The 24,982-nt window shown below is 44.7% G+C and overlaps 2 protein-coding genes across 2 annotated transcripts in view; one reads left to right on the forward strand and one right to left on the reverse strand.

Annotated features, from left to right (window-relative positions):
- The first annotated feature begins 347 nt into the window (after positions 1-347).
- PARP2 (poly(ADP-ribose) polymerase 2) lies at positions 348-8,759 on the forward strand. The gene is made up of 16 exons (XM_077770303.1): positions 348-465; positions 1,411-1,572; positions 1,889-1,959; positions 2,515-2,565; positions 2,785-2,881; positions 3,302-3,377; positions 4,013-4,115; positions 4,860-5,019; positions 5,280-5,418; positions 6,603-6,666; positions 6,748-6,882; positions 7,150-7,277; positions 7,429-7,528; positions 7,908-8,006; positions 8,247-8,371; positions 8,490-8,759. Exons 1-16 carry the CDS (start codon positions 423-425, stop codon positions 8,647-8,649), a joined length of 1,713 nt encoding a protein of 570 aa, XP_077626429.1. The 5' UTR covers positions 348-422; the 3' UTR covers positions 8,650-8,759.
- A 4,673-nt stretch (positions 8,760-13,432) lies between these two features.
- TEP1 (telomerase associated protein 1) overlaps positions 13,433-24,982 on the reverse strand; it is a 31,424-nt gene continuing 19,874 nt past the window's right edge. The window contains exons 30-51 of the mRNA XM_077770304.1: positions 24,493-24,733; positions 24,176-24,299; positions 23,432-23,556; positions 23,220-23,319; positions 22,852-23,007; positions 22,492-22,704; positions 22,098-22,251; positions 21,781-21,993; positions 21,009-21,169; positions 20,431-20,544; positions 19,134-19,241; positions 18,644-18,776; positions 18,487-18,563; positions 18,018-18,150; positions 17,743-17,879; positions 17,456-17,580; positions 16,062-16,205; positions 15,814-15,910; positions 14,672-14,777; positions 14,357-14,562; positions 14,135-14,239; positions 13,433-13,667 (exon numbers count right to left, since the gene is read on the reverse strand). Coding sequence (XP_077626430.1) covers positions 13,545-13,667; positions 14,135-14,239; positions 14,357-14,562; positions 14,672-14,777; positions 15,814-15,910; positions 16,062-16,205; positions 17,456-17,580; positions 17,743-17,879; positions 18,018-18,150; positions 18,487-18,563; positions 18,644-18,776; positions 19,134-19,241; positions 20,431-20,544; positions 21,009-21,169; positions 21,781-21,993; positions 22,098-22,251; positions 22,492-22,704; positions 22,852-23,007; positions 23,220-23,319; positions 23,432-23,556; positions 24,176-24,299; positions 24,493-24,733 — 3,095 coding nt within the window. The 3' untranslated portion in view covers positions 13,433-13,544. The remainder of the gene's footprint in view (positions 13,668-14,134; positions 14,240-14,356; positions 14,563-14,671; positions 14,778-15,813; positions 15,911-16,061; positions 16,206-17,455; positions 17,581-17,742; positions 17,880-18,017; positions 18,151-18,486; positions 18,564-18,643; positions 18,777-19,133; positions 19,242-20,430; positions 20,545-21,008; positions 21,170-21,780; positions 21,994-22,097; positions 22,252-22,491; positions 22,705-22,851; positions 23,008-23,219; positions 23,320-23,431; positions 23,557-24,175; positions 24,300-24,492; positions 24,734-24,982) is intronic.

Genomic DNA, 24,982 nt, shown 5'->3' on the forward strand with positions numbered 1-24,982 from the left:
TCCGTGGCATCTCCTGCCCAGTCTGCCCTCGCACGGAGCCCCGTTCTCTGGGAACTCACCTCCCCGAGACTCAGGGAGGACCCTGTTAGGGCCGCTTTATGGCCCTAGTCTCAGACCTTCCCAGGGGACATGTGATAGAGTGACGCAAATGCACTCAGCTCGTAGCCCCACCGATGAGCTTCCCTCCGCCCTATGGGAGAGGGAGGTTCCGCTGAACGTTTATAAGGCTCCCATATCTAAAGACATTTCACAGTTATGGTGACTTCCCACAACACACAGCAACATGCAAATACAGAGAAGCGTACCACCCCTGTCCTTTGCAGACGTCTTCTAGCCAGGACGCACGCGCACTGTGTTCCCGCCTTGTGACTCGAGGCGGGCGATACCTGGGAGAGGGTTGATGACGTCCAAGTTCTGACTCCATGGCGGCCCGGCGGCGGGGTACTCGCAGCGGCCGGACGCGAGGTTCGGAGCACATGGGGGGCTAGTGCGGAGGGGCGGGGAGTCTGAAGGGGAACGGTGACCTCTGCTCTGGCCCCTCCCCTTCCGTCGCCCCTTGACCCGCCCTTAGCTATCAAGCTAGTTTAGGTGCAAAACGTTTAAAATTTCGGTTGTCAGAGCTTTTTGAATTACAGAATTGGGTATAAAGGACTTGCTTGTAGATATCTAGTAACAGTGCCAGCACTATTTTAAACACCTGATGTCATCCAATTAAAAATTTTAATTGTAAGGTGCATCATTATGTATCTCTAAGAAAGGAAAAATGCTTCCAACTAACACGGGATTCATTGCTTGTATGTCATCCACTGTAGGATGCATCCCAGTTTCAGAGATAGTAAAATTCAGTTTTTAGAACTGATGAGAGATGGGATAACATACTCTGTGAATTATGTTTTTATATACTATTGTCATCCTCTGGATTTTACAGTGGGGACAACTGAGGTACAAAGAGATGAAATAACTTCTACAAGATTTCACAGCCAGAAGATACAGGGCGCTAGTGCCGGGGGGCTAGAGACAAACTCCAGAGCACTCTGCTAACCATAATCTCATATCACCTTAGGTAGTTTGAGGATAGGTATTGAGAAAGTTTGGGGGCACAAGTAAATAGAGACAAGCACGCTATGAGACTCTTGCCTTGGGCTATGAGCTCACAAGAGCCCTTGGGACTCCATTTTATTTAATTTTTATTTAAGTTCAGTTTAGTTTAATATTTGGCTAGAATAGCAGTTTAGGAAGTGATTTCTCAGACTATTATCAAGAACAGTGGTATGCAGTTATTTCTTTGTAAATTTACAAAACCATCTTGAGCCATTTCTTTGAAAAGATGATGTTTTTTTCAAAGTAGGATCATGTTCAGCGGGTACTCATTATTTCTTTCGGTTCTTTGCCCATTCTTCATGCCCATAGCTTCTGTAGCATTAGACAAAGCCGGAAGAGTTAATAATAGCAGCATAGCTACGGAAGACCCACCTCCTGCAAAGAAGACTCGAAGATGTGAAAGGCAGGGGGTAAAGAAGGAGCCTGTGACAGGAAGAAAGGCCAATAATGACAGGATGGAAGACAAACAAGGTCAGCTTCAAGTGGGAGGCCAGGGAAGACACGGGTTAGCAAGAGTGTCTATGGGAGGCTGGGAGGGCTGAGGGTGAGGGATGTCTTGCTCTTTCCACTCTTACTTCTTCCTTTCTCGAAGATATAATTAATATTCTATCCTTTGGGTGTAGCACAGTACTCACCTACTTTCTCAGAATCTTTAGTTTTGTGTAATTTAGACAGATTGAGACCTGAGTAGATCAGGATTTCTTGGGGAGGGCAAAGTTAATCATGACATGATAGCTATTTTTGATTCTCATACAAGTAGCTGTAGTACATATCTATCTTTCCTCAGAGTCAGTGAAGACTTTGCTGTTAAAGGGCAAAGCTCCTGTGGACCCGGAGTGCACAGCCAAAGTGGGGAAGGTGAGAGACTCCTCTGCCTATTGGTTTTTCAGAAAGCAGTTGTTCATTTGTTACTTGTATTCCTGTCCAGAACACTGCTAGTATTCATTTTAGGAGCCCTTTCCAAACTACTACTAGTGATTAATTTTCTCCAAGGCTACGAGATGGGAGTGGTGGAGACACCTCATTCTCTTTCTCAATTAGAAAATGATACTATTATCAAGGAAAAACCATCTCTGTTCTAATGAGAAACTGCCCTGGTATGGCATTAGTTACTGATAAATGTGAAAAGGATTTGAAGAATATAGAAGAAAGGCTTCCTCTGGAGCAGGTTTTCTTTAACTGTCAGAATCATTTGTTTTTCTGTAATTACAAAAAAAGCAACGTGTTTTCATTATAGGAATAACAGGTTATGTATAGAAGAACATACTTTTGCATTTTTTCCCCTGGAAGATAGATGGCTGTTGGTAGTGCTGGAGAATGACACTTTGAGGCAAAAGAAAATTTAGAGCATTGCTTAGGATCTCATTAGGACTCAGACTATACTGATGTCAATTTTTTTCCTTTTCTCTCTAGGCCCATGTGTACTGTGAAGGGAAGGATGTCTATGATGTCATGCTAAATCAGGTAAAGTGAGGAGCTATTCTCTTTATGGGAATTTCTTCTTGATAATTACTGATGATAGTGTCCCAATGCCCAGATCTTTAATTCTGAAGTCCCTTATATTAGCCTTACATTAGTCTCTTCCTTACAGCAATTACTGGTACCTGTGACCAAGGAAGAATCATCGTTTATTGGCTTCCATTTGTAAACTTCTCTCCTATGTTCATATTTCTCTCATCGTAGACTAATCTTCAGTTCAACAACAACAAGTACTATTTGATTCAGCTGTTAGAAGATGATGCCCAGAGGCTCTTCAGTGTTTGGATGAGATGGGGCCGGGGTAATGACTTTGATTATGGATTTTCTGATTTGTCATTCAGAAAGCCAGAAGCAGCTTAGTGAGTAAACATAAGATCCTCTGGGTTTCAGTTGGTAGAATGGAGGTTCTGTAACCTGGGAGGGGCTTTCAAATGCAATAGCAAGCATCCACATTTCGAAGTTTCCACTGGAAAAACTAAAGTAGCCTGTTGAGGCTGGGAAGTGTCCTGCAATTGGTCTGCTAATGCTGCTAAGGGACTGTGGGAGTTAGCAGGTAACTAATATCAACAGGATCAGTTTCCTGGACCCGTTCAGCTCTCCTCCCCTTCCTGCCCATTTGTCACAGGCTAAGCAGAGAGACCTTAGAGAGCTGGCTTGTTATGGGAGAGAACTCTTCTTGGATTGGCAGAAAACCATCTTACGTGTTGCATTTACTTTGCAGTGGGGAAAATGGGTCAGCACAGCTTGGTGGCTTGTTCAGGGGACCTCACCAAAGCCAAGGAAATCTTTCAGAAGAAGTGAGTACCAAAAAAATACCATTCTTCTTGGATGTGTCTTCTTTAAGAATTTTATAGGAAGTGTGATTTGGCCTCAATGGTAATGTATTTCCACTGTGACATTCTGTGACTGGAACACCAAACTGCCTTCTTAGTTAGTGATTATATCACCTAATGTTGAAATTAGCTAAAAACAGAAGAACTTAATATAATTAACACATGACCAACAATTTAGGAAACTTGGGAAACCCAAGTGGGTGGGATGAGAATATTGCAGCTAGAGTTTTAAAAATTCTTTCACTATGATGTGGATGCAGAGCTTTCTGTAGTCTCTGAGAATCTGTCAGAGAAAAGGAGCAGATAGGGATCTTTTGTTTAAAATCTCAATGGCTTGTGTCGTATTTGGGGGCTTTTGAGAAGTTCAGTGGCCCTTTTTTCCCCCATCTTTTTGTTCCCTTTGTCTCCAGAGTTTTTATTTCTATTCAGGATCCTAACTTAGAATCCAGATTTGTGGGAAGTTGGGTATAAAAGAGTTCTAAGAAATAGTTCGGGGGAAAAAATGACATAGTTTGGGGATGTTCTAAGGAAACAATTATAAGCCCATTCCTAGTATACCGTTATTTGTAAGATTTTTCTCACCGTCGTGGACTCTACAGATTCCTTGACAAAACAAAAAACAATTGGGAGGATCGTGAGAAGTTTAAGAAAGTGCCTGGAAAATACGATATGCTGGAAATGGACTATGCCACCAATGCACAGGTAAACTTTGACTACACGTTTGGGGAGAGACTGCTTCCTCTTAACCAAGGTGAAGTCTAGTAGAATAGCTTAGATCAGGTGCTAGACTAGAGCAGACCAGGCTGCCTTGAGTCTTGCTGTTCACCACCTAACTGAAGATAACAGTTCCCTCAGGAGTAACTTTCACGGATCTTTGTCATCTTAAAGGGACAATAGAATGAAGATAGAAAATGCTTTCTAGTCTCTACTGTCTAGTATGGATCTTATAAAATCTTAGGTCCTGAAGTTTAATGTATGGATCAAGAAAGGAGTATAGATAGTCACAGTGACGAAACTGTATTTAAAGTTGTTTTCACTTCTGGTTATATGCTACCAGTATATACCATACCAATAAAAAAAAAATAATTTTGACAAATTGAGATGCAACCAGGATGCTGAAAACTGTTACATACAGTATCTGAAAAATGTAAACGTCTTAGTCGTTTAAGATGAGAAGATATGAGACATAATAGCTATCTTTACATACTTACCAGTGTATCAGGAGAGCCTTTTAGACTTATTCTGAGTGTTTAACTATGGGAGGCAGATGTAGGAGTAGAAGGTGGAATCACATCGAGTACTCTAACTAGGTTAATAATGGAATGAACCTGTGGTCTAGCAGAGGCTGATTGATATTCACCTGCCAGGAATAGTGTAGAGCCAACCCTTGCAGGAACCTCAGAATAGATACTGTCATATTTTTCTTTTCTTTTCTTTTGGCTGTAGAATGAAGAGGAAACAAAAAAGGAATCTCCTAAATCCCCCTTGAAACCAGAATCACAGCTAGATCTTCGTGTACAGGAGCTGATAGAGTTGATCTGTAATGTCCGGGCCATGGAAGAGATGATGGTGGAAATGAAATATGACACCAAGAAAGCCCCGCTCGGTAGGACTTCAGATTCTATCCTACGTTTCCTGTTTATATTTCCTAGTTCCATTCATAGGATATTTAGTCACCTTCATGATTTAAAGCTTGCTGATAGTGTGAATGAAGGAAAGGAGATCTGGGGTAAGAGGTAGTGTGAGGGGAGGTGAAGCTGTTTTGAAAGTTGAGAGGTGAGAGTCTTTGTTGGGTAGGCATATGAATACAGTTTACAGGGTAAGACCCCAGTTGTAGGGTCTGATGATCTTTGGCTGGGCCTGCAGGGAAGCTGACAGCAGCACAAATCAAGGCGGGCTACCAGTCTCTTAAGAAGATTGAAGATTGTATTCGGGCTGGCCAGCATGGACGAGCTCTCCTGGAAGCATGCAATGAATTCTACACCAGGATCCCACATGACTTTGGGTGAGGCCTGTGCTATTACTTCTCTTTGGTCTTCTGCCTAACCATATCCCCTGTATCACTGAGCAGCAACTATAATCTTTTATTATAATTATTCATTTCTAATGAAATAATCATCTTGGATAGATACAGAGCCAAAATGATTTAGAGATAGCCTATTTAGTCAGCTTACAAGTTTGGAATGCAATCTCCTGACCTGATTACAACCATATTTTCTGACCAAATGGAAGTTATCCAAAAGAAAATGGTTCTAGCTATCTAACCAACAAGTAAAATACCTTCAGACATATAACTCCCTAATTCAAACGGTTGTAGCTTTATAAAAGGGAACTCTCATACATTGTTGGTAGAAGTGTAAATAAGCACAGCCACTAGGAAAAACAGTATGGAGATTCCTAAGAATATTAAGAATAGAACTACTATATGGCCCATCTATTCCACATCTGGGTATTTATGTGAAGAATATGAACACATCAATTTGGAAAGATATATGCATCTTTATGTTCATTGCAGCATTATTTACAATAGGCAATGTATGGAAACAACCTAAGTGTCCACTGACAGACAAATGGATAAAAAAGATGTGGTATATTTATACAATGGAATACTACTCAACCATAAAAAGAATGAAATCTTTCCATTTGCCACAAAATGAATGGATGGGTCTTGAGAGTATTTTGCTAAGCAAAGTAAGTCAACAGAGAAAGAAAAATACCATATGATTTCACTTATGTGGAATCTAAAAAAACAAAAACTAATTCACAGATACAGAGAACCAGACAGAGGAAGGCAGTTGGGGGTGGGCAAAATGGGTGAAGGAGGTCAACAGTATGGTGAGTAACTGGACTTGGGATCACTTTGTAGTACATACAGATATCAAATTATAAAGATCTACATCTGAAAATTATATATATTTAAGTGGAAGGAACCCATAAAAAAGAATTTTACTTCTAGTCCCAAATGTCAAAATCTATACAGTATGTTTATTTTATCCTTCTCAGAGTATATATATAAACTCTCTTTATATCTTTGGAAGTTAAAGTCTCTTTACAGTTTCTCCCTCACTTGAAAAACCCCAGTTTTTTATACTTATTTTCTAAAGAACCTATCTTTAGTCTGTTACTTTTAGTCACCTGCCTTTGGCCACACATCAGAGAACTGATGATGAATTACATCTTTGTTCTTAGACTCCGTACCCCTCCATTAATCCGGACAGAAAAAGAGCTATCAGACAAAGTACAGCTACTAGAGGTGAGACCATGTGTGGATTGGGAAATATTAACATCCTGTTCCCAAGTTCCTACACATTGATCCTGTCTCTCATCTTGCCAGGCTTTGGGAGACATTGAAATTGCCATTAAGCTTGTGAAGACAGAGCTGCAAAGCCCAGAACACCCATTGGACCAGCACTATAGGAAACTGCATTGTGCCTTGCACCCCTTAGACCATGAAAGTCATGAGTTCAAAGTAAGAAAAATGATCAGGTATTTTCCTACCTTTAAGACCCATCCTCCTAAACCCACTGTTGTCTGACTGCTTCTGGTTAAGAGCAAACTTTTACATAGAGAGTTTCTGTGTACCAGGAACTGGGGAAGGTAGAGCTCTCTCACTGCCTTGTGAGACCATTAGGGAGCAGGAAGTCTGCCAGTTTTTACCTGGAGCCCTAAGGTCCTTCATCTCAGGCTGGTCTCTTGTAGAGTCCATATCAGCCATTTCTTTCATTTCTTTTCACAGGTGATTTCCCAGTACCTACAGTCTACTCATGCTCCCACACACAGGGACTATACCATGACCTTGCTGGATGTTTTTGAAGTAGAGAAGGAGGGTGAAAAAGAAGCCTTCAGAGAGGACCTTCCTAACAGGTCTGAGTCTAGCTTTGGGTTTGGAAAGACATTCCTCTGCCTAACGTTCAGTTATTGGACTTCTGGAAAATGGCAGAAAATGGCTTTTTTGTGCTTATGGCCTATTCCTGCCGGAGAGCAACAGAAGACAATAATAATGGCTTTTCCCTAGGATGCTGCTATGGCATGGTTCCAGACTTAGTAACTGGGTGGGAATTCTGAGCCATGGACTTCGAATTGCTCCACCTGAGGCTCCCATCACAGGGTACATGGTGAGTAGAAACTGAATCCTGGAAGGAGGCACAGGGGTAAAGGATACAATAATTTTCCTAAGTCCTTTTTTTTTTCCTCTTGTTTTTCTAGATTAGGATTAGGTAGCACCCTTCCCAAGAATTAAACCATCTCACTGATGACCCTAACATTTCTTATTATGTCCCTCTTCCTTTAAATTCCTAAAGATATCCCATCTACTCCCTCAGGAAGGAGAGACTCACCAATATACCTGCCTTCTCTGGAACAAAACTGCAAGAGGAAATGGAGAAGGGTCTATATAGTGTTTAAGATAAGGGAAACACGGGGTTAGTGGTATAGGCCTCCTTTCTAACACAATGTGTTAAGCAGCTGACTTTCATGGTTGTTGATCTATTTCAGTTTGGGAAAGGAATCTACTTTGCCGACATGTCTTCTAAGAGTGCCAATTACTGTTTTGCTTCTCGTGTAAAGGATACCGGACTGCTGCTTTTATCAGAGGTGAGATGAACATATTTATGATCTCTAGTTTATTATGAGTTCCTGTTTCTCCAAAGAGAATAGCTTTACTCCAGAACCAAGAAGTACACCTGGGAGAACTTGAGAGGGGATGAAGGGCAATTTTCATTCCGTTCGTCTGCAGAGGTAGGGGGAAGAAAGTACTGATGGGATTTTCTGTTTGATCTTAGAGCCATCCAGTTCTCAGTAGATGTGAGTGTTCAAAGATCTTTTGCTTTGCAGGTAGCTCTAGGTCAGTGTAATGAGCTACTAGAGGCCAATCCTGAGGCAGAAAGATTACTTCAGGGCAAACATAGCACCAAGGGACTGGGCAAGATGGCTCCCAGTCCTGCTTCCTTCATCACCCTGTAAGTACTCAGAGCCTAGAGGGCCAGAAGACTCCTTTTGGTTGGATAAGACTCTACTTTCTGTGTTCCAACTTCTGACCCAGATGCCAATGTTGACACGCTTTCTTCTACTTGGCAGGAATGGGAGTACAGTACCCTTAGGACCAGCAAGTGACACAGGAATTCTGAATCCAGAGGGTTATACCCTCAACTACAATGAATTCATTGTCTATAGCCCCAACCAAGTCCGTATGCGATACCTTCTAAAGGTTCGGTTTAATTTCCTGCAGCTGTGGTAAATGTCAATGGTAAATAACCCGGATAAGACGTGATCTTCATACAAGAAAATGGGCAGTGTTGTACTTTTGAGTTTTCTGATATTTTATGTAATAAAAATTGCACAAATCTACCACTGGCTTCTGTGGGCTCAACTTCTCCAACACCTACTTCTCACGTTCGTACTTCTTCATTTTCAGGATACTGTTCTATGTATCCCACAATAGCTGCAAGTTACTCACAATCCTGTTCCTTCATAGCAGAATAGCTTCTGTGCATTGAAGGATGCTAATGGAGACTGATGTTTTTCCCCCTCTTAATTCAGTTTTTATGCAAACTGGAGTTTGTGGGATGTTATTACAAGAAGGGTAGAGACAACAGAGGCTGAATTGTTCCCTTGTTCCCATCCAAATCTTCTAACTTGACTTTTCCCCCCATTTACCAACTGCAGACCAGGTCTCCCACCACTTATCCTAGGACTCAGCAGATGTCCAAAAATCTGGAAGCACTTAGAGGACTTGTCACTAAGCCTAAATACATCTCAGGAAGGAAAGGAGAGAAGTAGAATGAATTTTGACATACCCTGCTCCATTTAAGAAGTATCAAAGTCCAGGTCAGATCCAAAGACTTCCTGATTATTTGTAAACACATGCAATACAGAGATACATACAGACAAAACCATACTTCATTAGATAACAATGAAGGTTATTTAAATGAAAACAGTAGCCTGCAACTTTTTAGAAGTCAAATTACCAATCAAAACTTAAAATGGGGGCGCCTGGGTGGCTTAGTCGGTTAAGTGTCCGACTTTCACTTAGGTCATGATCTCACGGTTAGTGGGTTCGAGCCCCACGTCAGGCTCTGTGCTGACTGCCAGCTCAGAGTCTGGAGCCTGTTTCAGAGTCTGTGGCTCCCTCTCTCTCTGACCCTCCCCTGCTCACGCTGTCGCTCTCTCTCTCTCTCCTAGAAATAAATAAAATAAACATTAAAAAAAAAAAACTTAAAATGTACATACCCTTTGATCTAAAAACCACAGATGTACGTGTTTGTATAGATGATGTCAGTGTAGCATTGTTATATGCAAAAAGATCCCTAGGAAAGGAACTAGTTAAATATATTCACTCATTGAAATACTGTGCTGCTGTTAAAACTAAAGTAGACTACATACTTCTCCAAAAAGTAGAAGAGAATATTTCCCAACTCATTCTAAGCAGCAATATGAAAACAAAACCAATAAAGATATCACCAGGAAAGAAAACTATAGACCAACGTTCCTTAAGAATATGGGTGCACAGGGGCGCCTGGGTGGCTTAGTTGGTTAAGCGTCCGTTTTTTCGCTTAGGTCATGATCTCGCAGTTCGTGGGTTCGAGCCCCGCGTCGGGCTCTGTGCTGACTGCCAGCTCAGAGCCTGGAGCCTGTTTCAGCCTGTGACTCCCTCTCTCTCTGACCCTCCCCTGCTCACGCTGTCTCTCTCTCTCTCTCCTAAAAATAAATAAAACATTAAAAAAAAAAAAAAAGAATATGGGTGCACAATAAAATGTTACCAAGCCTAAACCAGTAACATAAAAAGGATGATACACCATGATGAAGTGAGATTTATCAAAGGAATGCAAGGTTGGTTCAACATATGCAAATCAATCAGGTTACGACAAAAGTCACATGACCATCTCATGAGCTACAGGAAAGGCATTTGGCAAAATCCAACACCCTTTCATGATAAACATTTAACAAAGAATGGAAGGGAATTTTTTTTAAATATTTATTTTTGAGAGAGAGAGAGAGAGATAGACTGAGCAGGGGATGGGTGCAGAAAGAGGGAGACACAGAATCTGAAGTAGGCGCCAGGCTCTGTGCTGACAGCTCTGGTCATGCAGGGCTCAAACTCACGAACCACAAGATCATGACCAGAGCTGAAGTTGGACGCTGAACTAACTGAGCCACCCAGGTGCACCAAAAAAAATTTTTTTTTAAGTGATCAAAATTAGCATCACCAGTAAGAAGTCATGTTGATATCATGTGCTTCAGATATGAAACAAGAAAGGCGTATCATATCTTTTATTCTTCCCTTAAATCCACAGTCTGATTCCACTCATGAGAAAATGTGAGATAAAGCCAAACTGAAAAACATTCTATAAAGCTGTAGTCTTCAAAAGTGTCAAGGTTACAGAAAGACTGAAAAACTCACAATTGGGGGAGACTAAGGAGACAGGATGAATAAATGCAATGTTATATTATGGATGGTGGAAAATGGGAAATCCAAATCATGTCTGTAGTTAATAATATTGTATCAATGTTAATTGCTTAGTTTTGATAAATGTAACATTTCTGTGTAAGGTGTATATATATATATATATATATATATATATATATATATATACATATACACACCACTGGAGAGAAACTGGGTAACAAAGTGGCTAAAAGCATGGACTTGGAACAAGACTGCCTGAGTTCAAATCTTCATGCCTCCCTCTCCCTGTCTATAAGATAGGAACAGTAATGGTGTCTACTGCTTGGGGATATTGTAAGAACTAGATGGGTCATGATGGGTGAAACATTTAATGTGCTAAGTGTTCAGTAAGTCTAGCTTGATTGTTCTTTTACTGACCCAATAGTGCAAGTATTACCTTGTTACTCTTCCTCAAAAAATGTCTTCATTACTGATATTTATTTAGTTGGCCAGATGAAATCTGGGCTAAATTCTTCAGTTTTTATTATTAAATTTGTCAGATATATAAGATTACTGTTCCAATTCCTATAGCAATTTCTAAATGCTGACTCTCAATTTCTGTACTTATTGTGAACCATTAATAATTTGTGGACTGGCACTAGTTTACAAACCAAACTTTGAGTAGCTCTGCTCTCGATTTCAAAACAGATTGTGTATAGGTATAAACATGTATAAAAATAGGTAGATAGGTAAAAAAAAAAATTTGGTATATGAAAAATGTGTTTTTGTGGATGGAGAGAAGACTGCTCTAATGTTCTATGATCCCACAATCCAATGGCTCTAAATGTGGAACTCATCCAGATACTAGGAAACACTGAATTTCTTTTTAATCATAAGAACTGAGAAGATGTTTAAACTAAAACCTGAACTCCCTTGGGAACATACTTACTTTTACCTAGAGTCTCTGCTTATTGTCACTCACAGCAATTATACTGTGACCTTGCCATCCATCTACAAGAGAAGAAAGATGGAAAAAACCCTTCAAGGAGGCCTGGCCAACAAAGCTGAGTCTATTGAGCAAAGGTCAAGTTAGCCTTTTAATTTTCTATATCCCCATTCCTCTAGCCTTTGATTGGGTTGCTTTTATAGAATTTTTAGAGCATAGAAGAGACACATCTAGGGCTTCATCCTGTCCCTGGCCCATGCTTTCAGGGTAGGAAAAGGCCAAAAATTGAAACCAGCAACTTTTAGGATGATGCCATGCCATGGATCTCTAGCGTTTCTAGGTAGTATTATAAATCATAAATTTCAAATAACCCTAATTTGGACTCCTAGTCACAAGGTATATGGAGTAGGTGGTCTAGAAGGTATTTTTAGAGCCTTTGCATGAGGCACATGAGAAAAGATAGAAGCATGACCTATGATTAAAACATCAGCCGATGGCATTTCTTACGTCTTTTTCTCTGGCTGAGGGAGAGCATGAGGCATTGGTAGAAATAAGGTAAAAGTCCCTCTGGTGATTTTTCCATGTAAGACCCAGAATCAGGGTAAACTGAGAATAAAATTCAGTACCCCTCAACTCCCAAAGTCCTCAAAACTCATTTCTAGATCAGAGTGCAGTGGTATTTCTTTAAGAGAACCCTACCAACCCAGGACAAAATCTTGGCTTCTAATATACAAGTCCTTGAATTCTTGAGACAGAAGATCTTTAACCTTTCGCTAACCCTTAGGAAGGAACTCAGGGAACTTCTTCTCTCATAAGACAGAATTACAGGAAAATAAGGTTCTAGAGCTTAAAAGGATCACAGTCGAGGTGAGGCAATGGGTATGACTGTTCCACCTTTTCATTCATTTTAATGTGTGTGAACTTGGATTTGAGAGATACACTTTTGTGATTTCTTCCAAGAATGTGAATTACTATATTGATGAATGTGTGCAAGTCAAATGGCTGCTGCTGCTCTGTCAGAGGGTGTGAAAGCCAGAAGTCTCGTTCTACTTTTGGTGCCCCGGCTTTTCACCTCTCAGCTAGTCAGGTAGTTCTGCATAGAAGATGCTGTTTCTATGAGTGGAGCCTCAATGTCTCTCTAAATGCCCTGACTGGACACTTTCAACTCACTCTTCCTTCTCTTATGCTTTCTTCCCTTTTTTTTTTTTTTAAGTTTTATTTATTTATTTATTTATTTTTATTTTATTTATTTATTGAGAGAGAGGAGAGAGAGAGAGAATCCCAAGTAGGCTCCACATTATCAGTCTAGAGCTTGACACAGGGCTTGATCTCACATAAGATCATAAGATCATGACCTGAGCCGAAATCAAGAGTCAGATACTTAACCAACTGAGCCACCCAGGTGCCCCTCTTATTTTTTCTTGACTAAGTGAGAGGTCTTCAGCTCTCTGTTCAAACTAAGTGCTGGCCAACATCACTCAGCCCTCCTCCTGGCAGGAATGGTATGGTTCCCCCAGGATCCTGAGGCCAGCAAACAATACAAGATTTCTAATGCCTGGTTTCAAAGAATATCAACTAAAAATCTGGCTCTTTCTTGTGGTTCTAATAAGGATTAATGTTAAATCAGAAAAAAAAAATTAGAATGTCCATATTCTTAGTCCACATCCACTTCAGAACACAGGACTGCACTTGAAGTTTTCTGACACTTTATTTTTAAAATTTAATCAAGAAAGTAGCCACTGGTACCTTCAGGCTTTGTATGTCTAGCACAAGCGGTGTCTCTGCCCTGAGTAGCGCATCTTCATTCCCAGGACAGAAAGTACACATTACCCTGTGAGTCTCCCACTGCGAGTTGCAGGGTGGAGTTAGGGCCCAGCCAAGGTTCCAGGCAGCTCACAGCCCCTTCGCACTGGAACAGACCCAGCTACAATGGGGAACAGAAAAGTGGGAGATGAGGGCTACAAGCCTAGGCCTCCTTACTAACTTATCTCTCACACTAATGCCTTAAAGTTTTTTTTAAATGTTTATTTACTTTTGAGAGAGACAAAGACAGAGTGCAAGCAGGGTAGGGGCAAGAGAGAGGGAGACAGAGAAAACGAAGCAGGCTCCAGGCTCTGAGATGTCAACACAGAGCCCGACACCCGACACCAAGCTCGAACTCACGAACTGTGAGATCATGACCTGAGCTGAAGTCCAATGCCTAACTGACTGAGCCACCCAGTCGCCCTTCACATTTGCCTTTAAACATTAATGCCTTTAATTTGGATGCAGGTCAGTTGCACATCATAGCAAAGACAGAAGAAACCAGAATTTTCATCTTTTGCACACTCTTCCCCTAAGTTTGCTCTCTTATGACATCCTTTAGCCCTTCTTGCACACATACACACTTACCAGTTGCATACTGGGTCTCTCCCACAGCTTAACATCTCTGTCCTTTGAGGCTGTCACCAGCAGCCCAGGCAGCACATGGAGAGCTGTGACAGAGGCTGAGTGAATCTTGGAGGGAAAGTAGAAGTATGGTGAGCTTTCAGTGGGCCCTCCTGTCAAGGAAGCGTCAGTCTGTCAGCCCTAGATGCTCCTCCCCTCTATTTGTGACCTTTCCCTCAAACTCACCTTTCTACGCTGCTGTGTCTTTAGCTGTGGGGGTGGTGACCAGCTATCTGTGCTGTCATTCGTAGATGTCTCTGTCCCTGGAGTTTGGGTTTCAGGCATTTCTGCTTCTTTCTGCCAGATGTCACCTGTGTCCCATTCTCCTTCCTGGGTGCATTTGGCGAATTTCAATAGCATCCCATCAGAGCTGGCACACAAATATGATGACTCTGCCATTTCAAGGGCAGAGGTTAGAACTAGGTTTCCAGCTTTGAAGGACCTACCATCCATCCTACACAAGGCATCTCCAGACTCCTTTGATCTACTCATCACACTCACCAGATTCAGGTTTGGCCTGAGTAATCAACAGTAGGGTTCCATTTGGATTCTCCAAGGTGAGATTAAATTCCAGGCTGTCTTCAAACTCTCCTGATTCCTTTTGCCTCTGTGAAAGGATGGCTCATTTTGTTTAGCCTCCTCATGGCACTGACCCTACCCACCTACCCAGCCAAAGCAACTCTTTTCTGCTCTGGGCTGGTCAGGACTTTTCTTAACTATAATTTAGATACAGTAGAGTTTCATGAATCTTAAATGTATGTCTCAATGAATTTTCACACATGTACACATCCATGCAATCACTGTCCAGATCAAACTGCAGAACATTTCCATCACCCTGGAAACTTGCCTTCACGCCCCTTCCCTGTATCAATGCCAGAGCCCCCCACCCCCCTGCGCCAACAACATTCTGAGTTGTCATTGTGAGTGACTTTTGCTTATTCTTTAACTTCATTTGGATGGAATCATGGAGCATGTGCCCTTCTGTGTCTGCCCTCTTTCACCCAACGTAATGTCAATGAGATACGTCTGTTCTGTTCCAGATATCAGTACTTGCACTGTGGCAAGGCAAGAGAGACATGAAAAAATTCAATTAAGAAAACTCCTATTTTGGTGGTTTCCCGTGATCTTTTTAACACTAGAATCCTTGTTTTGTATCAAAAAGAAAACCTCCAAGGAAACCTGAAACCCCCTATAAAATGTTCCAGTTGAAGGAAGAGAAGGGAATTTGGAACCAATGCCTTTNGAAACCTGAAACCCCCTATAAAATGTTCCAGTTGAAGGAAGAGAAGGGAATTTGAAAGCAATGCCTTTCCTTTCCTCTTATCCTCAATTGTGGCCCCAAGGTTTTAAAAATATTGGTCCTGGGGGCACCTGGGTGGCTCAGTCTGTTGAGCATCTGACTTTGGCTCAGGTAGGAATCTTGCAGTTCGTGAGTTTGAGACCCACATTGGACTCTGTCAGCCTGTCAGGGCAGAGCCTGCTTCAGATCCTCTATCCCTCCTTTCTCTGCCCCTCCCTCATTTGCACTCTCCCAAAAATAAATATTAAAAAATATGATATTTTATATTATATAAATATATATATATATATATTTTGGCCCTGAATAAAATGTTCATTTTAACATACACTCATATAGGACTTACAATGAAATAAAGAACTCCAGACTTCCCCGGCTGCAGGAAAAACACACCATAGTCTTGATGGGTAGACAACATCATAGAATATTCTGAAAAGCCGCTCCTGGTTTGTAAGAAAGAAAGAAGGTAACCCCATAAACATCTCTCTGTAAGATTCCAGTATTTTGTTCTAAGTGACACCAAACTTCAGGGTAACCACCAACCCACTTTTCCTCTTTCTGTAGCCTGAGAGCAAACAGCATTTTGGAACGTACCAGATTACAGAGGGAGCATCCCCTGGCTTCACGCGCAGCAACTCCAAATCTGCTTTGGCCAAGATGAGGGAGTGACCGTCTGGGGCCAGGGCCACACCTGTCAGGAACCCTAAGTTCTCCAACAGAACTCGGTTCAGGTGAAGACTGGAGCGCAAAAAAGGTATATGGGACAGAAAGTTCCTATTTTAGTCTGACTCTCTCAGGCTCCTCTGCTCCCCATGAATTCCTCAGGAGTGAAGTACAAACACAATTCATTACCTTCACTACAAATTCTCTTCCCCTTTCTGTTTTTCTTCTTCTATCAGTATTCATTATCACCACCTCCTTACCTGCCCAAACTAGGACTCTCTTACATTTCTGTCTTTTCCTTCCCTTCTGAATGATAAGCACTATGGATTCTACTTGTAACACATGCCTAAACCTCCATCCCCCCTTAGTATCCCACTGCCTGGCTCAGGGCCCACATTATGTCTTCCCTGGACTAGAACAACTGCTGTACAGGTGATCTCCCTGCCCTTCACATCTCTCCTGTACTATCTATCCTCCATACTGCCACTAGAATCCTCTTCCTCAATTTCAGATCATTATTCTGCTCAAAATTCTTAGCACTGTGCCCTCCACAACCTGGCCCCAGTTTTATCTTTTCAATCCAATTCCCCGACACTGCCGCCCCTATCTCACCAGGAACCCAAAGACTTGGCTGTGCCCAGAATATATGATGCCCTCTCATGCCTCCTTGATTTCTGTTAAAGCTACTTCCTCTTCCTGAAACACTATTCCCTTCCCTTATGGGTCTAGAAAATTCCTGCTCATCCTTTAAGACCAAGCTCAAATAGCAATTCTTCTGTAAACTATAAATATCTCAAATCCTGCACCCCCAGGAATTATATGTCTCTCTTTTCCTTATAGCACTAATCACTCTGCATGTTTCTGGTGGTTTACTTAAGTGCACATTCCTCTACTGTGCTTCCTTAATTAAAAGGTAATTTCAGGGACGCCTGGGTGACTCAGTTAAGCGTCTAACTCTTGATTTTGGCTCAGGACATGATCTCACAGTTCGTGGGTTCAAGCCCTGCATTTGGCTCTGCCTGACAGCGTGAAGCCTGCTTGGGATTCTGTCTCCCTCTCTCTCTGCCCCTCCCCTGCTCTCTCTCTCTCTCCAAATAAATAAAAATAAACTTAACCAGGGGGTGCCTGGGTGGTTCAGTCTGTTAAATTGACATGATGAGGAACCAAAAACAATTTCCCAGGGTCTTTTCCCCACTTATTAACATCCTGTTGACCTAGTTCAGAAGTAGAGGTGAAGTAGAGTTCAGAAGTGGAGTGATTTGTACAAAATCCTGGATGTAAGGGGAGCACCATGGTATCACATTAACCCAGCTGGCCCCTTTCACCTGAAATTTCTCGGTGTCGAACCCTTCTGCAGTTCCACTTGCCACTCGCTGACCTTTTCATTAGCACTGAGAACAATCAAGGTGTGTGCCGAGTACCAGATCAGAGCACTGATGCGGCCTGGAGCCTTGTGAACATAACAGGTCCATTTCAGTCTTCCTGAGGAGCCAGGAGTAACCTTCCTTCCCCTCCCAGACATCTATGCAGCCTCTTACCCTAGCATGTGCCACTGCATGCACAGGCAGGGCAGAACTCACATAGACAAGGAGCTGAGGATGCCTCAACGCACCTGTGCTGTTGCCACGGCCTTAGCTCCGTGCCACAAGGTTAGTTCCCCGGTTTGATTCCCAGACACTGCCATAGAACCATCTGGGGCCCAGGCCACAGCAGTGATGGCTATAGGACTCCTGGGCATACACCTGTCATCTGGAGAAGGAAGAAAGTGATGTGTTAGAAGCTGGACCACTAGTGGGATATAAGAGGAGGTATCAGGCCACCCTGACTTTCATGGTCCCACTAACACACCCCTCTTTCATACGTTGCCTCGCTCCATGCCTCACTCACCTGCTTCCTTAGGTACCTGCCAGAGCCGAATGGAACCATCCTCTGAGGTAGTCAACAGGAGGCCTGAGGTCTCTGAAACAGCAGCTGCACTGATTGGACCACTGTGTCCCAGGAGGGTGTGTGTTTGAAACACCTAGAAGGGGGGGCGCCTGGGTGGTTCAGTCGGTTAAGCGTCTGACTTTAGCTCAGGTCATCATGATCTTACAGTTCATGGGTTCGAGCCCCACATCAGGCTATGTGCTGACAGCTCAAAAGCTGGAGCCTGTTTTGGATTCTGTGTCTCCCTCTCTCTGCCCCTCCCCACCCTCTCTCTCTTAAAAATAAATAAACACTTTAAAAAAAGAAGAAGAAGAAACACCTAGGAGGAAAGGCTGGAGGTGGGCCGGGGGTCAGCAATGTCAACACAACAGAAGGCTATTCCACTATACCCTCTCCACTCCTCCCACCCCAGTCCTTTCAGGGAACTCACCAAGAGTGGATGCCACAACCGTGTGGCCCCATCCAGTCCAACAGTCACCACTAGAAGCTCTGACCCAGGCTGCCCAGCTGATAAGGCACAGAGACTAAGTCAGAAGAAGGGAGGAAGCATGGGCGAAGGGGAGGAAAGGGGGCCGACAATCCCTTACCTGGCCGGGGCTCCAAGGCAGCCGCACAGTGGCTGATCGGTCCTGAGTGAGCAGGGATGCTCGTCAGCTCTATGCCCTGATGGTCCCACACTTTCAAGGTCCCATCTCGGCCCACAGATACCACGTGTTCTTCCTGCCCCAGAGCACAGGATCAGAACAGAGTCCCACTGAACAGTGTATGGGGAGTGTGACTCCTGCCACGGAGGTGAAGGCACACCACTAAAGGCTTAGGCATTGTCAAAGAGTGAGGAAAACTCGGGTGGGTGGCTCAGGACTGCAATTCTGCATGAGGTCCAGATACTAAGCTGCCCTCTCCCTCCCCTCACACCAACCCTCAGCCTCAATACCCTAGTCCTGCTCTAATCCAGGCCTGAGTATCTCATTCTTTATACTTCTTTTACCTTTGAGATTAGATATGCACAGCACCCAGTGTCCCAAAGCCTCCTTAGCTTTCCTAGGGCCCCCACTGAGCTCTCCTCTGCCTTCTCACCACAGCCGCCACGGCGCTGACAGCACTCTGATGACCTAGGAACTGGCCAAGCTGCTGTTTGAGTTCTGGGTCCCATAGCCCCACAGAGCCATCGCTGGAGCAGGAGACCTGCAAAGTCAGAGGTTAGAGGAGTGCGGTTATCAGCAAGCCTCCAGAATTTTTGTATGTTTATAATATTGGGGAGGAGTAGTAAGGTTTGTGATTAAGAACTTAGGATGTCCTGGGTTCAAATCCTAGCTCTGCCATTATTTATTTTGTGACCTGGGGCAAGTTCATGTCTCTAAGCCTTAGGATTCTTAACTATTCAATACGGAACAACACAACAGTGTATCTCTCTCATATGGCTGCTGTGGGGCTAATGCACCTGTCTGGACTTAGGACTTAGCACACTGCCTGGTACATACTAAGCACTGAGTAAATAGTGGCTGTTGGCCCTGTTATTAACATAATGTCAGTCAACAAATCCAGACAAAGGTGAAAAGTCTGCAATGCCAAGAAAAGATCCAGCTTAAAAGGCAAGGATAGAGCAGACTCTGACAAGTTTATTCAACTGCTACTCCTTTCTCATCTCTTCTTGAAAATAATATACGGACTCTGCACTGGAACACTAGGCTTCATCAACCTTGAGTCCATAATTTGAGTTGTTTTTCTGTTTTTTGTTTTTTGCCTTAGGACTAAAGAAATCACAGCAGTAGCCTTACTGCAGGGACAGGGCATCCTAACTCCTTAGAGAAACAGTTTGTGTTCTTGTTAAGAGCATGGGCTTTCTTTTCTTCTTTTTTAAATGTTTATTTGTTTTAAGGGAGGCAAAGCTTGAGCAGGGGAGGGGCAGAGAAAGAGGGAGAGAGAGAATCTTAAGCAGGCTCTGCACTGTCAGCACAGAACCCCACGTGGGGCTCAGACTCACAAACTGTGAGATCATGACCTGAGCTGAAACCAAGTCAGATGCTTAACTGATTGAGCCACCCAAGTACCCCAAGTGCATGGGCTTTCTTATGTCTACTGGTTCAGCTTCATAATTTACATGACTTTAGAAATGTTCTTTAATCTATCTGAGCTCTATATCCTTGTTTGTGAAAGAGATAATAGTAGTATCTGCTTTACAAGGAGTTGTAAAGACTAAAAGACGCAAGACATACAAAGAGTTTAGTTCAATTCCTGGCACATACTAAGTGCTCAGTAAATGTCAGCTATTACTGTTATTATAAATGGGTGTTGGAAATAGGATGAGATGGACAGTGTTGTTCTCCCCCAGGAACCCTGCTGAGCTCTGCCCCACCCCCACCTCTTCCCTTACCAGTAGGTTGTCTTTGGTCCAGGCACAGCCAGTGACCCAGTCACGGTGACAGGCAGAGAAGGAGCAAATCAGAAGAGGGGCTTTGGGCATCCGCACATCCCAGCAGAAGAGACTCTGGATAGGTACCAAGAGAGGCAGTCAGGACCATAGGAGGGAGGTAGGAACACCAGGGGCACTTGGGGCAAGAAATTTTATTTTTTATTTTTTTAAAATGTTTTTTATTTATTTTTAAGAGAGACAGAGACAGAGCATGAGTAGGGGGGAGCCACAGAGAGGGGAGACACAGAATCTGAAGCAGGCTCCAGGCTCTGAGCCAGCTGTCAGCAGAGCCTGATGCGGGCCTTGAACCCATGAACCGTGAGATCATGACCTGAACCGAAGTTGGTCGCTTAAACGACTGAGCCACGCAGGCGCCCCATTGGGGCAAGAAATTTTAAAGGGAAAGGGAGTATCAAGGAAGGGGTGGTGGGCAAATGTGGCATAGGAGATGTGTGGCAAAGCAAAATACCTTAGGGAGCAATGGGTAATGGGCTGTTGAGGACTCTGGGGCCCAAGGAGGGAAGACCCTTGTGGCTCACCCGGTCCCTGCCCCCACTGGCCAGCCTGCCTCCATCGGTGCTGAAGCTACAGCAGCTTACAGGCCCCTCATGTCCCCGGAGCTCAGTGCCACAGGGAAAGTCTTCTGCCTTTTGGGGAAGTATCAGCAATTGCTTTGGCCAGAGCCGCACTGTGAAATCTTCTGCAACGGAGATAAGGAGAAAGGAAGATTCTCTGGGAGAGGAAGTGTGACAGGACCCCAAAGACAAAGGCAATCATGTGGGGTGAAGGCGATGTCCCAGAGTACAGCTCCAGGGAGAAAATCAGTGAGTCAGAGGCTGTGGAAAGCAGGGGTTGGTCATCATATGAGTTCACGGGACAGGAATATCAGGCACTCCCGGCTCTCGCTCTTCAGCTGTCTAACTCCCTGCAACACCTCCAGACCCTCCTCTTCTCAAGTGTCCACTGTCACTTGGACCAAGCTTCCTACCTGGAGAGGACTAAGGCCTCTCTCCTCATTTTCATCTCAACATCTCTCCTCATAAGGGAACGTCACTCCACAAAGCAAAGTGTCCCACTGGGCAGAAACTCAAAGGATAATAGGGATTGCAAAGAGGTCCCAGAAACAGGGTTAGGAAACAAGAAGAAGCAGTCTAGACTGCTAATGTAAGATAAATGCATTTAAAAGCATTTTCAAAGTTGTTAAAAAAAAAAAAAAGAGTATGTGTGTATATTTTCTTGTATGCACACACATATAACTTGAGGGAAGCTATTAGCATATTTAAAAGAAAGCTGCCCACTGCCCAGCAGTACCTGAGGCAGACGCCAAGAGTTCGTTGGAGGTGGCCAATCCCAACACGGGTTTCCGGTATCTGAACAAGAGCCAGAGGGACTGAAGGGAACTTTCCTTGAGACGCCAGCCTCGCAGGGACCCATCTTCTGCACCACTCACCAACACCTCAGGGCTGAGCCAGGCCAGCGCGGACACTGCCACATCTAGTGAGTGACACTGGGCCCCCGGGGAACCTAGAGAATGACCAAACAACACAGAGCAAGACATTCCAAGGGAGTTCAGGGTCGGAAGGCTGTTTCCAAAGGCTCAAACACCCTACCCTCCCTCTCTTCAGTACCTGAAGCAATTTTATAGATCTTGATGCCATCTGCTCGGTACCCAACAGCCACTTGATTGCCATCTGGGTTGACAGCCACAGACAGGGCAGGAGAGAGGGGAAGGGAACCAAGGTATCCCCGGGGACGACCCAGAGATCCGGACCACACCTGAACCTGAAGGCCAAGAACAGGACTTGAAGATACCACCACTTCCACCCCCAGAGTGACAGCCACTCCCATGAAAGTCCTCCTCCCAAAGAATCTTCTCCAGACAGCTGCCCATGCATATGCCTACACCGCTCTCCCTGTAGCTTGCACCAGCTAAGCTCCTTCCCTGTCTCCACCCTCACCCAAGTATTCCCTGCCTTGCCTACCCCTTCCACAGAACCCACCACCAGCCCTCTGCAACCTGACCTTGCCGTCTTCTCCGGCTGTCAGTAACTGGCACCCAGTACGCAGGAAAAGGGCAGTGGCCACGGTGCCATGGTGGGCAGGGAAGGCAGCCAGCCGTGCCCCCTCATGCCAGGACCACAGCTCCACCATCCCGTCCAGCCGACCCACAGCCACAACCCGCCCAGGCACATTGAACGCCAAGGTACGGACAGAGGCTCCTGGGGCTCCCAGTTCCTATGTGAGGAGGGAGAAATGGAAACATCAGGACCTGCTCTCCACATAAGCCCAAAGTGAAACAGAATGTGGGTGTCCATCACTCCACATCTGCTGCTCCCTCCCTCTTGAGCTTTCTACTGCACGGCTACACAGGACCCATCTCACCTTGATAGCTTTGAGCCCATCCACGTGGAAGAAGCCAAAACTGCCAGCCCAGTTGCCTGCAGCTATCACCTGCCCCTCTGGGTGGAAAGCAATGCAGTTCAGGGGCCTGGGACAGGTGTGCTCGAAGGACAGTTGCCCGCGGACTGTGTCCCACAGCTGAAGGAGAGAAAAGGAGAGGAATCTAGATACTGAGCATAGATGCCTGAGCTTCTCAGTCCCAGAAGCCACCTTGTCCAGTCCCCTGCCCTCAGCAGGAAAGGCCTCCCCAGGCCAAGCAGTCAGCAGTTCTGCCTCACAAAGAAAACAAGTTCACGGGGCTGACTTGGCAGTTAGGGCCACTTTGACTACCACAGCCCCTTGGTCATTACCTTTAGGCATCCTCCCAGGCACACAGTGGCCAAGAGCCGGCGGTCTGGGCTGAGGCAGCACCCGGTGATTTGGTACTGGTGAGCCTTGGTCTGGAGCACCCTACCCCAGGGAGACAAAGTCAGGCTCTGGGGGCCCCAGACCTCCCTCCTCTGGGGGATCCTCATAAGCAGGGAAGGCCCGCACTCCAAGAGATGAGGGAGGGACTCCTTACCGACAACCTTCCTTCAGGTCCCAGAGCTCCAGAAGCCCGTCAAAGGCAGTAAGAAAGAGGGTACTGTCTGAGAGGAATGAGCAAGAGGACACACCATCACAGCCGCTCACCAAAGACTTCTCCTCCTGTGAGAATGGGCAGGGAAGCATGCTCAGGACACTCCCTTGACCCCCAGGGTCTAGCACTCCAGGCCCCACCCAAAAAGGAGGCCAAGGCAAGAAGGGCTGGAGAAAGTATGGCCCCGTCCCCACTCCAGGAATGCGTGTTAAAAGTGAAAAGCATTGGGTCCAACTCCAGATGTCGGCCAAGCTCGGGTTCAAGTGGGGCCACATCTTCTCCCCTACTCCAAACCCCATATGTATCTCCAAGTCACAGAAAACTTTGATGGGTCTGAGGAGGTTCTGTCCCTTGTCTATGTCACATGGCTATGTTTGGTTCCCTTCTCCTTGTATGCCATATCTTTCAACAAAACTGACCACTTGGTGGGCAAAGATAATGTCCTAGCTCTGTTTTCCTTGTGATGCTTACTGCAGTACAGCCTCAGTACAACCTTGAACAGAAGGTGTGCAGCAAATGTTTGGAAAGCGGGACTGATTTTGTAACTAAGCTTTTGATCTGATGTGAGGGAATAAAAGTTGCCGAATCAAACAGGGTGATGACAGGTAGGGCTAGCTTGCCTAAGGCTTCATGGTAGTCTGTGAGGCTTTTTCTGGAGGCAACCTCTGCCTGCCTTGAGTGTCATACCTGCCAGGTTTTCAGGTCCAACAGGTAAACCATCCCATTGGCGGTGCCTACAGCAGCTCTTTGCCCCCTGGGGGAGAGGGCTACTGCTGTGGGGGATGAGGAAACTGTCAAAGACAGGCTGGAGCTAGAGAGAGGAGGAAGAAAGGGAAGAAATGGGGAATTCAGGGAAGGAAGCGAACAGAAAGTCATGTTTGGATTTTTGTGCCCGAATCCCCCTCTCCACGGTGACTCTGGTCTGTCCTTTTTTCTCCAGTTTCAGAAAGGACTATAGCTTGCTCTCTGGTGGGCTTACCAGCATCTGGGGCCAAGGGCCTTACCTCTGCTGGCCCTCCACGGTGTGGGGTTTATTAAGCCAACGTAGCATGTGCTGGAGGTGCCACCGCTGGGAGAGCTGGGGGGCCTGGTGGCAAAGAGGCGAGTCCCGAGGCTGGTTGGCTGCCTGCTGGGGCAGGAGCAGGGGGTACTGGTTGAGGACTGGAGCCTGCTGCCTCAGGAAGGTGTGAAACACAGCAGTGTCAGTCTCAGGAAGACTTGGTTCCTCTTCAGGAACTGAGGAAGCTGTGGAAAAGAAGCAGAGTGTCACTGGAGAGGTAGCCAGGACCCCATTCACTCCATTAACCAAGTATGTCAGACAGTGTGTCTAAAATGTCGTCTCAAAGTCTTCTGACCCCATGTCAGGAATGCCTATTAGAAGTACAAAGCCTTAGGCCCTGCTCCAGACTGAGGGATCCAGAATCTGGGGACCCAGAGATCTGCAGTTTGAACAACAATCTTAGGTAATTTGATGCCTATTAAATAAAGTTTGGG

This window comes from Crocuta crocuta, unplaced genomic scaffold, assembly GCF_008692635.1.
Source record: "Crocuta crocuta isolate KB4526 unplaced genomic scaffold, BGI_CrCroc_1.0 scaffold175, whole genome shotgun sequence".
Classification (NCBI taxonomy): Eukaryota; Metazoa; Chordata; class Mammalia; order Carnivora; family Hyaenidae; genus Crocuta; species Crocuta crocuta.